A 19381-nucleotide genomic window follows, 5' to 3' on the forward strand; every position below is an offset into this window, starting at 1 on the left:
CCTACTTTGGGGTGGTGACCTTGACCTACTTTTGAGTGATGACCTAGAACTAATTTTTTGATGAACTTGAGATAACTGACTTGTGTTATATATATTCATTCATATGTGTGGTGCATTTTATTAGCCTCCTAAAAAATTGTCTCATGTTCTTACGTTCATTAAAAATTTTTTTATAGCGTATCCCATTTTGAAATTCACCTGATGAATAATTAACTATTGAATGAAAATGGTTCTTTTTGAGATTCATTCACATTTCAATGTTCGACGTTTATCTAAAAAATTGTATATATAAGCCTTGCTAAAATAAATTAAAATATGAAGAACTACTCCGAATCAAAATATGACCTCCAAATTCACGGCCACCTTTCGTGATGAGAGAAAGAGTGAAGGATATGAAAGATAGAGAAAGATAGAAGATAGAGAGAGAGAGAGAGAGAGAGAGAGAGAGAGAGAGAGAGAGAGAGAAAGAATAAGAAAGAGAGAGAGAGAGAAAGAGGGAGAGAAAGAGAGAGAGAGAGAGAGAAGAAAGAATAAGAAAGAGAGAGAGAGAGAAAGAGGGAGAGAGAAAGAGAGAGAGAGAGAGAGAGTGAGAAATTGAGCTGGTAAGGAAAAGGCATGATGAACAAACTCGATAGAATGAAAGAAAACTTGATAATATGCAACTATGCTAAGCTGCGTTTGTGTGTGTGTGTGTGTGTGTGTGTGTGTGTGTGTGTGTGTGTGTGTGTGTGTAGGTTAAATGTATATCAAAATATGCTCTGTAGATAAATATCTAAATATAATATTAAAGTGTGTAAATACATATAAATATATATATAATTGAATATTCATGATAATAGTCTTATTAATTATTTTTTTCACTTTTTAATAAAACTTATAAAAAGAAACTAACTGCTTAATTGTAAATAATTTTAACAATGATTTCATTTTTATTTAACTTTAATAACTCTTTACTTGTTATTCTCTATTAATTTTAAAAATAATTAATTAGATATCAGATCCAAAAAAATATATCGAATTTGGAACGTTGAAATATTTTAATGAAAGCCACTGGATGTCAGAAATAAGAAAAATTATACATGTCTGCAAAACGAACATTTTAGAAAAATATTTGTTTGCCTTAATTCATTTCATTTTGATTAAATTCCAGAAGAAAAATTTGCTTATTGTAATTTTCTGACATTTCTGTTCGGTAATATTTTGTATTTTTGAAAAATTTTTAGCCGATTCATATAATTTTTTTTTCAAAAAATGTTTAAAATCGTTTAGTTTAGTTCTTTATGACGCTTGAAAAAATCGTCTGTCAAAACATTTATATAAATAATTTTATATACACACAACACAAAACGAAAAACGCACCCCCAAGTAGAGTAAAAGAATAGAAGTCCCTAACCTACTTATTTAATTAAATTACCTCATGCCCTACCCTATCTATATAATAAATTACGCTAGAAAATGTAGGCATACATTTTATATAGAGTTTCTTAATAAGACTTCTTCTTAGGCACGATTATTTATTGTCCCACCACTGGCTTTGAGATGACGACGATGATGATGAAAACGACGATGATGATGATGAAGCTGATGATGACGAAGACGACGACGATGATGACATATCGACGAAAGCGTTCGTTATTAAGCTATAAATATGTTCCCTCATTGTTGACGACGGAGCGTTTAATTGTTAATCTTCTATCACCGGTACCAACCTACATTAATTAATTAATTAGCCCGCCTCCGGTTAATATATGCATTTCAAATTTTAAATATGCCGCCGAGTTATTGATTGCCATAAATTATGATTCCTAATTAAAACGCCACAATCTGGGAACACTCGCGCGCTAATGTGCTAAACAACATTGCTAAACAAAGTGCACAACTTCACTTAAAAATGGTATAAACACTAATTAAAACATAAAAAGCTAAACAAACTAAGTAACATAACGTAGAATCAACAAACCAACAAAGATACAGACAGACAAACTAACAAACAAACAAATAAAACAAACAGACGGACAGAGAAACAAACATACAATCAAACAAATAATCAAATAAACAAATACATGAAAAATAAAAAAGTTGCTAACTTTTCATACCATTAGCGTTTCCGAATTGTGGCAAATTGGCTCGTCAGTAGCTCCTGTGTCTCTTCGGAAATCAATTTGTTAATCTCTAAACCTTCGCTATCAAAAAAAGAACGGGGGTGTACACTAGATGTACACTAGTCAGTCCACAGTGACGTCAGAGATCACGTGTTGCAACATGGCAGGACGTGGTGTGGTGTAACGTATAACAACGTGTAATACAATACAATACAATAGGACACAATACAATACAATACAATACAATACAATGCAACACAATGCAATGCAAAACATTACAATACTATCTGCAATATAGCGTTACGATGTAACTTCACATTTAACGTTGTGATGTGACAAATGTAATTTATTACAAAGTGGTGTGACTGCAACAAAATCTGAAATAAAAGAAAAAAAAAGTTGATGTTTTTTTTTTTTTTTTTTATTTGCGCATATTTTTTTCCTTGTTCCTACACACCGACTAATGCAATAATGCAGGCCCGTATAAATGTGATTAGTGAAAGTTTTGTGGAGGTGTCTCTACTTTTGCACGTGAAAATTTTTGGTGTGCGTGTATGTGCCAATAGTATACACACACTCACACATGCACGCACACGCACACACACAGGTCTCTCTCTCTTTCTCCATATATATATATATATATATATATATATATATATATATATATATATACATGTATACACACATACACACACTACACATATGTATGTATATTATTTTAGCATGTGTAGATAGATTTTCTAACAATTTTGTTTGTTCACAATTATGATGCGTGTTGTATAAATTTGTATATATTTGTAGACAATTGTATATATTTGTATATGTTTGTATTTATTTGTGTATGTTACTGTATATTCATATATAGACTAACCATTGTTTGGTCGGTTTAGTAGTATAAAAGACGGGAAAAAGGTTGTAATAAATGTTTTGTTTTAAAATATTTAAATGTTTTATATGTTTTGGTTTTAGTATAATTTTGAAGGTCTTGTCGTCGTCGTCATAATTAATTCCAGATCATTAGTTATAATGACGTCATTCATTATAATAATAGTTTAACATAACTTATCTACATTATAAATAATTAAAAATATAACAAAGTTAACGGCAGATCAATCAATCAATCAGTCAATAAACCAATCAGTGGAGGAAAAATCTTTCGTATAACAAATAAGTCCTAAAACAAATCAACCAGCCAATACATTTAACAGTTAACCAATCAATCAGCCAACAATTCAGATATCAGATCAGTCAGTAAACAAATTATTCAATCAATCAAACAAAACACCAACCAATCAAAATCAACCAAACAATCTTACAAACAACATATCAAACAATCAACCAACCAACCATGTACGTATGCCGTCAAAAGTTCATGTTAGCCCTTTTCATCTTCTATATGTTTTCCCAGTTTTCCTTCACCAGATCCTGGCCTGGTAGCAAAGATGAGGTAGCTTTTATTACAACTTTTTTTTCAATGTTTCAAATTTTGATTTTTTTAAAATAAAAATAGATATTTTTAATGTTATTTGTTGTATTTTTGTTAGTTTAATTCATGAAATGAAGAAAGTTTATTAAATTTAATTAAATATAACTAGATAAAAGTTTGACTTATTAAATAAATAGAATTAATAGAGTTGGCAAACTGCAAATTAATTTCAGCCTGAGTGAGAATCTGTTTAAAACATGTACTCAAATTAAACAGACCATGGGATTTCAGCATAAGAATTGAACTATAGTACTTGAACTTCAACACTGACTGAATTTCATTCTAATAAAATTTATTTTCTTACAATTTTTTAGCATTTCTTCCCGCAACAAACACACGCACTGCATGTAAAAACGCATTTGAAAACAGTCACGGCAACAAAGTTCTCACCAAAATTAGTAGTTGTATGTAGTAGTAGAAGCAGTAGCAACAGCAGCAGCAGCAGAAGCAAAACAGCAGCAGCAGCACCAGCAGCAGTAGTAGTAGTAGTAGCAGCGATGTATTGTTATTCCTTCTTGATAAGATTTAAGAGGTATCAACAATTTTGTATCAATTGATAAACCATGAATAACAAAATTTTTCTTCATATCATTTCATCTATAGAATGTTCAGTATTAAATTTGTAACTGGTTAATAATATTTCAAATTTATTGCATCACGCAGATGAAACTTGAAAAAATTCATTTGGCCAAGGTGCTAGGTAAGAGTACATTGTGTCGTGTTGGAAGTTGTTGAAAGTGGGGTGGGGTTCGAGGGTGGCCAGGCGCAACCCCCAAAGAAATGGTAACCCCTACGAAAACGAATTTTTCTCAAAACATATTTAATTACATTTTCACTGAAGATACTTAGAAAAAGACCGGCTTTTACCGCATTATGTAAAAATAGGCCAAAACAATTTTTTCATTTAAACATCATAAATACTCTACACTATTTTCAGGTGATATTTAGCAGCCCCATCTGATTTTTTTATAAAGAAAAAATTGCTCTTTTGATTTTGAAATTATTTATTTTACAATCATTTAATTAATTACATTCATTAAATTATTTTCTTTACATTCATTTGCGTCCATTCTTTGGTCAGCGCAGGCCAGCCAGGGTCTCCACATCCCTAATCCGACCTTGTGAAAAGTTGCATTACATGCAACATGAATATAATAATATAAAATTTAATTAGTAACATTGAATGTTAAAGTATTTTAGTTTCAGTAACGAATTCGCATCGATCGGCTGTTTTTATCCTCATAAATATCTAAATTAAATTACTATTGATTTATTCAACAGTCCATCACACAACACACACGCACTCAAACACATATTTCTTGGAATTTAATAAAAAAAAATTAACCACCAAAATTATCATAAATTTACATAATATATTATTACAGCAGCCCTTCCAAGCAGTTACTATCTTACCAAGAGGCAGTACAGCTATCCGAACTGGCAATCCATTATATACAGTGAGTATCTATTGATGATGATGGTGACGATGAAGATGACGATGGCGAAGATGATGGCGAAGATGATGACTGAAAATGATATTCATGATGGTAATGGTGGTGATTGTAATGATGGTTGCGATATTAATGGTGAGGTGCCTAGGAAGAAGTTGAATCTGAAAAAAAGACATCAAGTGGCTTATTGATGAAAATGTTAATGATGATGTTTAACGTAGAAAGGTAATGATGAGTGATAATGATGACGAGAGAAAAAATTATTAGCGATGAATCATCTATGTGAATAAAATGGAATATGTAAAAAATATCAATGGAAGACTGGAAACAAGAGAAAGAGAGAAAGAGAGAGAGAGAGAAAGAAAGAAAGAAAGAAAGATATTGAATGGTCATGTGAGAAGGCAGTTTATCTTACCCAACCATGCATTCATTTAATCAATTATTCATTCATTCAATTTTTCATTCAATCATTCATTCATTCATTCATTCATTCGTTCGTTCGTCCATTCGTCCATTCGTCCGTCCGTCCATCCATCCATCCATCCATCCATCCATCCATCCATCCATCCATCCATCCATCCATCCATTCATCCATCCATTCATTCATCCATCCATTCATTCATTCATCCGTCCATTTGATTTTTTATCTATCTCTCATTTGATTCATTGCTAGTAGTAGTGTTTTACTCCAATCGCTATAGATGGCAGTAGTGACCCTGTCATCTGTGCCAGCTTTTGGGTTTTTAAACTAAAATGTTGTGACCATTGGTCCAGTGTTTGTATCTTTTGTTTATTGTTTATTTATTGGTTTGTTGTTATTAGTTTGTATCATCTCCAAATTCCTTCTCTACCAGATAATAATTAATTAACGTTTCAAAATGATTTTCTGGTTAGGTTACTATGATAGTCGATTTTGATAAATTATATAAAATAATTGAAATATAATAATATCTCAACTTCTATCATTGTTTATTCGCTCCTTCGTTTATTCCTTCATTCATTCATTCATTTATTTATTCATTTATTCTTTCATTCCATCATTCATTCATTCAATTATTTATAAACCTCTCCATCACTTCATCCCAAACAGTTCGAGGACACAACAAGGATGATAAAATTTTCGTATACCCAAGGTCGAAATCGCTCTCGTCGCCAACTCCATCATCATCATCACTACCCCAGCTATCATCATCATCATCATCATTAATAAAATCATCATCATTACCGTCATCACCATCATCATTATCACCATCTGCATTATCCCCTTTGAAGAAACAAAGCTTCCAGCAAATGTCGGAATACTTTGATGATGGTGATGATGATTATGATTATGATGATGATGATGATGATGATGATACTGATGACGATGATGATGTCCATATACTTCATTATTTTCGTAAATAAAATGTACCTATCAATCATTTGAAAATCATTTCAGCCAGGAGACCAACATTGCTGATACCGTCGAGACAAAGAAATGAAATTGATGGCAAGCCAACGCTCCATCCGTCAGGAAATTTTCCAGATTTTCAAAACCCAAAGAGCTTCATCATTGCTTATGAAGAGAACAACGGTGGTGATGATGATGATGATAATGTTGACGTCAATGTTGATGGAACGTTTGATGATGGTGTGAAAAAAATTGATGATGAGTTTGAAAAGTACAGTCCAGCGGATGGGCGAGAAATTATGTGATGGAAACATTTAAAAATGGTGATGCCTCAACTGTTTGAATAATAATAAATCTGCATTTTAGTCTTCGGATATTTTAAGTAATTTTAAATTAATCTAATAGAAACAATAACTATTGGAATAGTAGAAAAAGTTATTGGGTATGGATAACTTTTTTTTTAAATACAAGCTGAATCAATGTAACTATGTCTGGTGTTTTATTTAATTTATAACAATTTTCGCGTTCGGAAAAATAATTTTTTGAATAGACGAACGAACAAACGAATCACGTTTTAAGAAAATAATATTAAATGGAAAATGTTTTTAAACAGGATAATAATGATAATTAATTTAGGCGTTTCTTGTTAACTGCTATAATATAAATTTTCACGATTGTTTTGTATTTGTCACTTGATAAATTGAATGTTAAAATGCGTCTGTATGTATTTTTCTGAAAAAAATGTGAAAAATTTGAGTAAAAGAAAAACTAATGAAATATATTCCATGAATAAAATCAATTTCTTTTTCTCTCTAAACTAAGAATATTTTTAAAAATTCATCATTCTATACTCTTGGTGACCCTCTGCCATAGGTTATTTTTTCAGAACATCTTCTGCGGTTAGATATTTGATGATGTTGTTGTTGTTGTTGCTGTTGTTGAGATGACGTCATCTGTATTCTATCGTCGTCGTCGTTGTGGTTGTTGGGGTTGGTGTCGCAACTGTTGATGTCGTTGTTGCGTTTTCTGTATAATGAGTGTGTGTTTATGGACATTGATTTTTTCAATTTGGGATTTCGGCTTGTAAACTTTTTTGACAATTTATGTACTGTTTGCGGAAATTGTTGTTGTTGTTGATATTGTTGTTGCTGTAGTTGTTGTTGTAAGGCGTTGTGAGTAACATTTTTGTTGTGTTTGTTGTTAATTATATCACTTTTATTAACATCATCGTCATCATTCAAGTTGTTGCCGCTACTACTACTGTTGTTATTGTTGTTGTTGGTGTCGGCTTTAATGACGTCATTGTTGTTTTTATTTGTGTCGTTGTTGTTGTTGTTGTTAGTGTTTCCTGTCAGGCAACTAGCATAAACAACGTCGCATTCTGCATGGGATCAATTGAAATTAAGATAAACTACTTAACTCACTTTTTCAAATTGCTTGCAAAAAAGCTTCAAATGAGAGAATTGATTTGGCCAAATTAAATTTCAGCGGCACTCAAAAAAAATCTGCCAACATCGCTTAGGCAGCAGTCATTCATTCAATATTTATTTTGAATTGTTGGGTTTTGTTACTAGCGGAGATAATGGAAAATATAATAACATAAATAAATTAGTAATGATTTTTAATGTTGTTGATTTTGAAGTGGTTTACAAATGAAAAATGAGAAAAATGAATTTGAAATGAAAAAAAACAGCAGCAGCAGACAGACCACTTGGTCGCTTCTTGCGCAGAGAGAATCTTTTGAGCAACGTTTGTCGCGTGGAGTCGCTATGTCGGCTTGCCAACTGTCGTCGTTCATTCTGTTGTATGCTTGAAAATTCAATGTTGCTAGTGACGACAGTTGTGGTGACGATGGTGTTGTCGTCGTCCATGTTGTTGTTGTGCAGGTTTGTGTTACTCACTCGATCGTTTGGAAACTGCTGCTGATGGTTGTGATGGTGATGAAAGTTCATCTTCAAGAGGTGATGACGATGATCTCCATTTTCGGAGACTCCTCCAGTACTCCCGGTACGCTTGCCGGGGTTCCTCTTGGGACGCACGGCTTCCGACGGAAGAACACGGCGTCTCTTTTTTGGCAGCTTGGCTCGAGCTTGCGTGTGCGAGTAGAAGAGGGCGAAGTTGCTGACGATAACAGGGACAGGTAGAGCGATCGTCAGGACGCCCATGATGGCGCACACCGAACCCACCAACATCCCCAAATAAGTCTTGGGAGTCATGTCACCGTAGCCAACTGTCGTCATGGTGACGATAGCCCACCACAAACCAACTGGAATGGACTGGAAATCGTTGCGTTCGTTCGGCTGGCTTCTTTCTGCGTAGTAGATGAGTGAGGCGAAGATGATGACTCCGATGACGAGGAAGAAGATGAGCAGCATGAGTTCGTGAGCGCTAGCTTTGAATGTGTGGATGAGAATCTTCAAGCCAGGTGAATGTCGAGTCAGCCGAAACAAACGCATTATGCGGATGACGTTGAAAAAATCAAGAGCTTCCCGCGGCAGACGCAAGCGAGCCGCAATCGCGTCAACGTAAAATGAGAGCGTGGCTAGCAGATCGATTATATTGACCGGAGCTCGTAAAAAATCAAATCGATTCGGACTGACAACGAATCGGACCAAGTATTCGAATGTGAACCAAACGTTGCAGGCACACTCGATGAAGAAGAAAGCCGAATGTGGCTGGTCGATGTTGTGGTCGTTGTAGATGGTGTGGTGGTGGCCGTTGTGGTTGTCGTCGTAGTAATGGCGATAATGATGCTGGTTGTAGTAGTAGCGTGAGTTGGCAATTTTGTTTTGTAAATCTGACATGTTGGGGGTTTGATAAATTGATAAATAAAAATATTTCATATTATCGCACGTACAACTCAACAAGAAAATTATCACCATTTTCATGTTAAAGTCCTTATCATCACCATTATTGCCATCATAACACTCATTGTTATTACCAATTTTCATTCTCCCATCGTCATCATCGTCATCATCCTCATCATTTTCATCATCATCATTATATCTTACTACTGTGGGGTGTGATTATCTTGCGTTTGTCGGCATTTTTTAAAACTTTTGTTGACGAAGATCGAAATGACGACGATGATGATGACGATGGTGACGACGATGATGACGATGGTGACGATAATGATGAAGTTGTTGATGAAGGCGAGGATGATGTGGACGACGATGAGGAAGATGGTGATGATGATGATGATGATGATGATGAAGATGAACTAGAAATCGTTGTAGTCACTTTTAATAATGATGATGAAGATGATAATATACTTTCTGGAGATAGTGATAATGATGACAGTGATGGTGATGATAACTTTGGCGATGATAGCAGTGATGATGGTGAAGGTGATGGTGACGCCTTCTTTTGTGATAATGAAAGCCCGAATTTCAAGTTTTTCGATAATCCAAATTTCAAATTATCACCACCACCATTGTTATCATAGTTGTCATCATCAGTGACGTCATCGTCATTTTCGTTCGCGTCATTATCATCATTTTCATGGATTGGGATGGTTGTGAATGTTTTTGCACTAGAGAGGGCTGTAATTAAAAGATGTAATATTTCATACTAGTAGTAGTAGTAGTAGTAGTAGTAGTAGTATTAGTAATAGTAGTATCAACAGCAGCTGCAGTAGTGGTAAGTAATAGTAGTTGTAGTAATTGTCCTGTTTTTTTTTATAAAAATATCATATTGAAATAATTTTCGTCAAAATATAATTTTCCAAGTTTACCTCTATTCCTGGTTCTCTGAACAATTCCTTTGTTAATATTATAACCACCATCATCACCGCCACCATCGTCATCTTCTTCATCATCGCTTCTTATGATTACAACGTTATTAATAATGCCGTCATCCCCATCATCATCATTTCCTTTGATGACGTCATGATTTTCATCAGTGACGACATCCTCTTTAATCGCGTCATCATTATTTTTTTTAATCCCATCCTCATCCTTGGTGGCTTGACCGCTGCTGTTGCTGCTGTTGACGTGGTTGTCATGGTGATGCTGCGGCTGTTGTTGGTCGGTGGGGACTCTCATGTAGGGGTGAGTTTTTAAGCAGAACGTGACTATGGAGAGAAGGATGAAGAAGACTGATAACGTGGCTAGAATCTGTTTGGGAGGTTGTTAATTTGGTGGAGTGAAAGGATGAATGAAGTGATGGATGGGTGAATAAATGACTAAATGAATTAATTAAATAATTAATTAATTAATGAACCGATAAAAATTAGATAAATATGTAAATGGATAAATGAAAAAAATGTATAACACGATAATTTAGTAAATTTGAGAACGATAATGAACGAATGAACTGATAAATAGTTGTATGGATGAACAAATAAATAAATAAATTGATAGATAGATAGACAGACAGATAGATAGACAGATAGATAGATAGACAGATAAATAGATAGACAGATAGATAGATGGGTGAATAAAATGATGAAAAGAGTGATTTATGGACAGATGATTTTTCTCTGGGACAGTTGAATTATTGCCATTGGTCAGGTTAATGGAGTACTACAAACAAATTGACAAATGTTCGAATGAAAGAACGTAGGGGCATGAGGGGAAGGAAAGAATGAAATCAATTGAATTTTAAGTAAAATTCAATTTTACTGGCTATTTAATTTTTGGGTGAAATTAAACCAGCATTCAATTACTTCGTTAATTATTTTTTTTTCAGTCATAGCTTTAAATTGTTTAGTTGAAACGCTAAATCAATTTAACATAGTAAATACACAGAGAGAGATCGTACACAGACACCCACAAATACAACCCACACTCACAAAGTACGTCACACGTCAATATATCGTAAGGCATAATAATTTTTTCAATGCACCGAAGGATGTGATTTGCAATCGATTTCTATTTTATTAACAATCCATCATCTTCAATGGGGAAACTTTTCTTCATTCTTTCATTTTTTCATTCATTCTTTCATTTATTCATTTGTACAAACAAACAAACACATCTACAAACAAAGCGAAAAAGTTACCATGCAAAAGTTATTGAAAATGTTTGCAAAATGCGAGCAAGCTACTTTCGCCGAGATCACATACATTACGCTCCGAATATAAGTGCCCTCTAAATAAATTAACATGTATTTTTCTCTTCTGTATGTATGGCAGTTTGTATATTTGTATGTTAGTACGTCTGTATATTTGTATTAAGTTTTTAAATTTGTGTAGATGTTTGATTCTTGCTTGCCAACATTCTTGTATTATTTTCAACATTGACTATCGACAATGCGTGTTTAGGTGCACATCTGTTTCTACCAAATATACACATGCAAACAAATGTGTACAAACATATAAAGATTATATAAATGAAACACACACATACACACACATATTTATATACACACAGTGTTAATCTGACACATGCATACTCGTACAAACTAAAATTTTCCAAGTGGAAACGCCTTGTGTTAAATCATTCTTTTACTGAAGATGAAGACGACGACGACAACGATGATGATGGTAATGATATGAATAATTATGATGATGATGACGACGAAAATGATGATGATGGTAATGATGCCAATGGCGTGATGATGACGACCACAATGATAAAGATAAAATGATGATGATGATGGCGGTGATGAAGACAATGACGCGATGATGATAATGATGTTAATAATCAAGATGATGAAGATGATGAAGATGATGATGACGTGATGGTGAGGATGATGATGACCGGAAAGAAGACAAATCATTATGCCTGGAGAAGAACGAAGGTTATAAAAGATCAATGACATTGCGTATGTGGTTAGATGCAATTATTTTAAATTATCCCGCCAATATTGTCATTCCTTCCTCTTCATCCTCATCATCTATCATCATTCTATCATCTTCGTCGTCATCATCTTCGTCGTCATCATCTTCGTCGTCATCATCTTCGTCGTCGTCATCATGGTCATTATCGTCACCATCATCATAATCATCGTATACTTTGTATAAGATTAGTAGTAATAACATTACTTCTATATCATCATTTCCATCATTTTATCATCTTTATCACCATCATCATCGTCGTCGTCATCATCAATGTAATCAACATTATCATCATCACTGTTAGCTTCATCAGTCAACTCCATCAACTTCTCTGCACTTATTCTTCATCTAAGCATTAACAAACTTTAGCCAGCCATCATTTAAAGTCAACCCACGCCTTTATCATTAACATCATCATCGTCATCGTCGTTTCTCTCTCTCTCTCTCTCTCTTTTCTCTCTTTCTCTTTCTTTCTCACACACACACACACACACACACACACTTGTTAACATTTCCAATAAAATTAATTTTGCGTTCAACGCCACATTATTTGCGTTCTTTTTTAGCATGGTCATCGTCGTCATCATCGTCATTGTCGACTTTTTAAAACAAAATAAACAAAAATTCTTTTTGGCAGGCAATCATTTGATTAGGTTGAAATTATAAGGTCACTATTCTTAGAATGTAAGCTACTCATTTGTTTAAATTATCCTCCTCCTCATCATCCCCATCATCATCTTCTTCATCATTATATTCTTCACCATCATCATCTTCTTCTTCATCATCTTCTTCTTCATCATCATCATCATCACCATCGTCGTCGTCATCATCAAGCCAAAGCAGTTACCGAAGCAAATAATATGATAAGGACGATCGGGTTTATATATTTTTCCTATCATAAAATTCATCATCGTCGTCGTCGTCATCATCATCCTCACCCTCATCATCGTCACCATCATCATCTTTGTCATCCCCATCTACATCATTGTTTACGTCATCATCTGCCTCTCTATCCGTGTTGTCATCACCAAATTTTTCATCATTATTTTCGAGGGGTCACTTTAACGAATGTCAAGCACAATAAAGTTTGGAATCGTAGTCGTCACGTGTTTATGTCATATCTACCAACTTGTTAAGAATTTTCATCATCATCACCAGCATCGTCATCATCATCATCGTTGTTGTTGTTACTATTATCATAATCATCCTCCTCATTATCATAATTTATGTATCCTCATTATTATTATTATTATTATTATTATTATTATTATTATTATTATTTATAATATCTTTACCTCCATTGTCACTAATTTAGTTTTCGTCTTCATATTCTTCATCAATTTATCATCGTGTATTGTATATGTGTGTTTGTGTGTGTGTGTATGTGCGCACGTGTGTTTGTATGTATGTTTGTGCTTGTTTGTGTGTATGTGTGTGTGTGTGTTTGTTTGAGAGTAGTATGTACTGTACATGTACAATTGTACAATTGCAAGATGAATGAAAATAGTTTTTCTTAAATAAATGACCCAAAACACTCAAACACACTTGGAATCATTAATAAAAATTAACGCTGATAATAAGTTTAAAATAGTGATTGGAGGTGAGAAGGCCTCGGATGATGATGATGATAAGGATGATGTTGTTGAGTAGATTGTGATTACTTCTAGGTTGATAATGATAATGATAGAATATTGATGAAGATGATAATAACGATGTTGATGAATATGACGATGATGAATGAAGAAAATGATAAACTTTCTATCTTGATACATCGATACATTGATACATTTATAGATACATGATACATCGTTGGCGTATCAGGTATCATGATAAAAATGATGGTACAATTAAATGATGCATCTTTGTTGGTGATAATAATGAATACAATGATAATTATGATGATGAAGATGATAAAGAAGAAGAAGAAGAAGATGATGATGGCGATAAAGATAGTGAAGAAAAATAAACAACAAAAAACCCAGGAAAAATGTTATCATACAGTAAAACAGAGATGCATGAAAACCTTGGCACCACTGGATGAATATGGCTCATTGAATAGGGCCCACACTTTTGGTTTAACCCTCCGCCATTTTGTGTATATACGTCCGCAGATAAAAAACCCGCCCTTGCCGTTTCCATTTCCGGTTTTGGTGGCTGCAAAGTCGTTTTCGTGGTCACTCTCTAATCCGAATTTTTTGAAAATTTCTTCTTGTGTTGGTTTGTTGGTGTCAAGGTCGAGACTGTCCAGTGCTTGTAGTGTTTCCTGGGTATCTCTATGCGTGGTGTATGTCATCCAACAACATGGTTCTACCTGTGAATGTGTGTGTGTTGATGTGTGTGTGTCGGTATTTGTGTTTTTCCGTGAGTGTGTGTGTGTGTTTGAGTGTGTTCGTGAGTGTGTGTGTGATACATATGTGATACATAAACATTATATTTATTACGTTGATATAGGCGATAAGTAGATGAAAATAACAATAAATTTATAGTAGAGGAATATACGTTAATGTGTTTTTGCAATGATAAATTTTATTTCAATTTTATTGTTAAAAATTTAATTAACAACGTCATTTTTGTTTTAGTTCGTCCTCACATCGTTATCTTCATCATCACTCGTCAATTTCAGTTATATTGTTGCTACTACTACTTATATTAAGTGCCAAATCACATCATTACATCACTGTTATCACATCAGAATCATTAATTACTACATCAACATTATCACACCAACATCATTAATTATCACGTAAACGTTATCACATCAACATTTTACCATTAACACATTATCATCATCTTTTTCTTCATCACATCAAAATAATCATTGAACAATCTTCATCTTCATCATCATCGTTATCTACATCAATACCATTATCATCCTCATCATCACCATGTTATCATCACCATCCTGATAATCACCACTAAAGCATGTGGTATGGTTTACGAGCTGTTAGTCAGCGGTCGTCATCTAGTGCCCCCTAATATGTAGCTGGGTTCTAGAATGGAGGCACAATTTATTCCTCCTAGAGAGAGACTACCACCATCATAATTACGCGCTATATCATGACGATGATGTTGATGATGATGTCGTGGCTGATGATGATGATGACGACGACGATGAAAAAGATGACGACGATGCTTTGAATACAATAAACTGAATTTTATGGATGTGATATAACCGGCCGGGACATGGCACAACCATGATACTGACGACAATGACCTCAACCATGATACTGACGACAATGACCTCAACCATGATACTGACGACAATGACCTCAACCATGATACTGACGACAATGATAAGGACGACGACGACGATGTTGAAAATGACGAGACCAAGGTGATATGACGACGACAATGAGGAAGATGATGACAACAATGATGCTCATAGTATTGATAATGATACATTACTTTTTTTCAAATTAAATTTATAAAAAATAAAAAGAAACAATGGTTAAAAGAAAGCGCCAAACGAGACTATTGTTGAAAGCAGGAAGAGTGGATATATTTTTTATATTGTACCTCCAAAGTCTCTACCATAACTCATACAACCTTCTATACCAAGATTGTCTGCTGCATGGATAAAGTGAATGAATGAATGAGCGAACAAATAAATGGATTGGTGAATTAATGAATGATTAGATGGATGAATAGTTGTATGAATGAATTAATGAATGACTAACTGGCAAACTGAATGTGAATAAAAAACATTAAAAGAAGAAAGGACTGAATAAAAAAAAACTAAAAAACTTTTTGTATAAAAGGGTTTGCAAAAAATTACAGTTCAGTGAAATGAAAGTTTAAAGATAAATAGATTATATTACGTAAGAATTTTTTCAAAATGGAAATTTTTTTCAAAAAAGAAAATGAATAAAAGACAAAGTGTGACCAAGTAGCAGCAGATGAAACTTTAAAATGTGAAAAACGACTTTTTTTTAAAGGAATATGAAAAAATTGACAAAAAATTGAGTCTATCTAACGCAATGAAAATATTTAGTATTGTTTTCGTAGGAAGGAATGGTATGCACATTAATAAAACAACACCGGTAACATTCAGAGAAACAAATTTTTTTACATAAAAAGTAATTAATTCAAAAATGGATAAAAATTTAATTAAAACAAAAAAAAAATGGAATGAAAAAAGCAAAATTTTAGAAAAAATTGCACAAACACGTCAATGAAATAATAACATAAAAAAACAATGATGAAACAATAACAAACAACAACTAATAAACAGTTGCGGTAACAGCATCAACAACTTTAACAAAAGCAACAACAATATCAATATATAAACAACAGCCAAGAACTAGCAACCCAAAAAACACAGCAACAACTTCAATGACAACAACATCAAACACATCGACAGCAATTGCAACAACAACAACAACAACATTGACAAACACAATAACAGCCCAACAACAACAAAAACATTAACAGCAGCAGTAGCAACCACAGCAGCTGCAGCAACTACAGGAGCTGCAACAACAACAGCAGCACCAGCAGCAGCTGCAACAGCATCTCATGCAGTTGTGGGATTGTGAATGACGAGAAAATAAATGACAAATAAAAAACGGAGACCATAAAATAGTCCAAATTACATTCGCAATGACGGTTCAATAACAAGGCAACAACAACGACAACAACAACGCAACAACAACGACAACAACAACAACAACGCAACAACAACGACAACAACAACAACAGCAGCAACAACAACAACAACAGCAACAACAACAACAAAGTATTTTCAAGAAAGTAACAAATAACGTTGTAATTTTACTACAAATACGACAAAAGCAAACGTGAACAGACTTTATAAAAAATTTTTTTTCACAGAATTTCAAATAACTTTGCTTCGTTCGATTTCGATTTCTCCTTGGTGTCAACAGAACCCACTCGGCGCCCGGCGGGTTATTTCGGTCATGATGTCAGGATGTCAACAGATGGCGTGGGAGGAGTCAAACACACACACACACAACACGCACACACATACACACACACGTACATACATAAATGTCTACAGACAAACATACACACCCAACGTATAGGACGCTTCGCTTGCATGCATACATACACACATCACACACACACACCACACACAAACTTACACACACACACACATACAAACATACATACATCCAGAATTCGTGTGGTTGGCTCATTTGTAGGAAATACGAAAGCTGCACACTCCGGAGAGGCAATCTCTCCATTTGGAAAGTGCACAATTGTGTGTACGCGTTTGTGTACGTGTGTGCGTGTACTGCATATGTTTGTAAGCGTTGGCTTGCTCTGTGTGTTCTGCGTGCGTGCGTGCTCTGTGTGGTGTCAACTTTTTGTTTGGAATAAAATTATAAGTCCATTTGTATGTTTGTATGCGAGTGTGCAAACGAAAGAAGTATTTAAATCAAGTGTACCGCTACACAGCCGTATCTATGCATACATGCATGCATGCAGGCATGTATGTATGCATGTATATTTATATATAATTATAATTTGTATTTACGATTGTATGTTTGTTCGTTGTGTTCGTGTGCTTGCCACTTTTTGTATACGATGGCCTGTGTCATCTTGGGCATAGAGAAATTTTATTAATTTCAGAAAACTTTAATTAAACTGCACATGTGTTTAGTCCATTTCTGTGCTTGCTTTTGATTACGCGTTTGTGCGTGTGTTTGTGTGCGTACGTGCGTGAATGTGTGTGTATGTGTAGGCGTGGGTGTGTGTGTGTAGGCGTGTGTGTGTGTGTTTTGCGTTGGTAGCACATTGTTTATACAAAATGTATGAATCAAATGAAGCGTTGAATGGTCCGCCTGCTTATTTTCTAGCTTAAAGAGGAACGTAGAGTGGAGAAAATTTCAACTAATCTCCGCATTAGGTGGATAAAGCATTTTAATACGAAGAGGTTCTCTATGAAGGTCTGCGTATGTGTGTGTGTGTGTGTTGTGTGTGTGTGTGTGTGTGTGTGTGTGTGTGTAAGTCTGTATGAACCTAAATTTAAAAAGCTCGTGTGTTTACATTTATGCTGTCAGTTTTTCAAACAAAAGTATTTGCATCTATTTGAAACTTGCATTAGAGACTGCCAAATGTTTAAAGAGATCTTGTACTGATTATATCATGTGTGTGTGTGTGTGTGTGTGTGTGGATGTGTATGTGTGTGTGTGTGTGTGTGTGTGTGTGTGTGTGTGTGTGTGTGTGTGTGTATGTGCTTATGTCTACGTGGTTGATAGATCTGGGAGCAAGTTCAGTGCGAATGAATGACTTCCAGCTTTTTAAGAATACAAAAATTTGTGTGTATAAAAAAAGTATTATTTGTAATTATATATGTTTGTGTACGTGTGTGCGTGTGTGTACGTGTGCGTGAAACCAAAGATCATGAAATAGTTTTTTTATTATTTCCCTTATCTTACGTCATCATTGCGTGCTTGGCCAATCAAATGCTTCCTAATAATTTTTTTTACGATATCATGTTTATTGTATGATGAAAATTTTCGCCTCGGCGATGATGATGATGATAATGATGATGTAGGCGTTTGATGATGATGATGATGAAGATGTAGATGTTTGTTTGATGATGATGATGATATAGGTGTTTGTTGATGACTCACACAACACAGAGAGAAAAAGAGAGAGAGAGAAAGAGAGAGAGAGAGAGAGAGAGAGATTGAGCTAAATTTAGAGAGGAAAAGGGATGGAGAAAGAAATGAGATATTCACACATATACAAACACATACAAACACCCGTACATCATAATATTCACGCACACATACAAATAAATAAATATGAACATACAGCACAAACATACAATACAAACATACAACACAAACATACAATACAAACATACAACACAAACACAAACATTGATTCAATGGATCTATCTAACCATTCATTCATCTGTAAACTAAAACATAATAGGGAAACTTAATTAATTTTCTACCGTTTGTGTTGCAACATCACATCAACAAATACGTTGAAATATGCAGACTAATTATTTATCTATCTGTCTATCCATCCATTTATCCATCCATTTATCCATCCATTTATCCATCCATTTATCCATCCATTTATCCATCCATTTATCCATCCATTTATCCATCCATTTATCCATCCATTAATCCATCCATTTATCCATCCATCCATCCATCCATCCATCCATCCATCCATCCATCCATCCATCCATCC

The 19381-nt window shown here is 34.3% G+C and overlaps 1 protein-coding gene across 1 annotated transcript; it reads right to left on the reverse strand.

Annotated features, from left to right (window-relative positions):
* Positions 1–8075: 8075 nt before the first annotated feature.
* HELRODRAFT_75592 (hypothetical protein) lies at positions 8076–14525 on the reverse strand (the record flags this gene model as incomplete). The annotated part of the gene is made up of 3 exons (XM_009015513.1): positions 8076–9104; positions 10422–10544; positions 14232–14525. Coding segments are annotated over 3 exons (1446 nt in total), but the record flags the coding sequence as incomplete, so codon positions are not given.
* Between the last annotated feature and the right edge of the window lie 4856 nt (positions 14526–19381).

The sequence above is a fragment of the Helobdella robusta genome, assembly GCF_000326865.2.
Source record: "Helobdella robusta unplaced genomic scaffold HELROscaffold_16, whole genome shotgun sequence".
NCBI lineage: Eukaryota > Metazoa > Annelida > Clitellata > Rhynchobdellida > Glossiphoniidae > Helobdella > Helobdella robusta.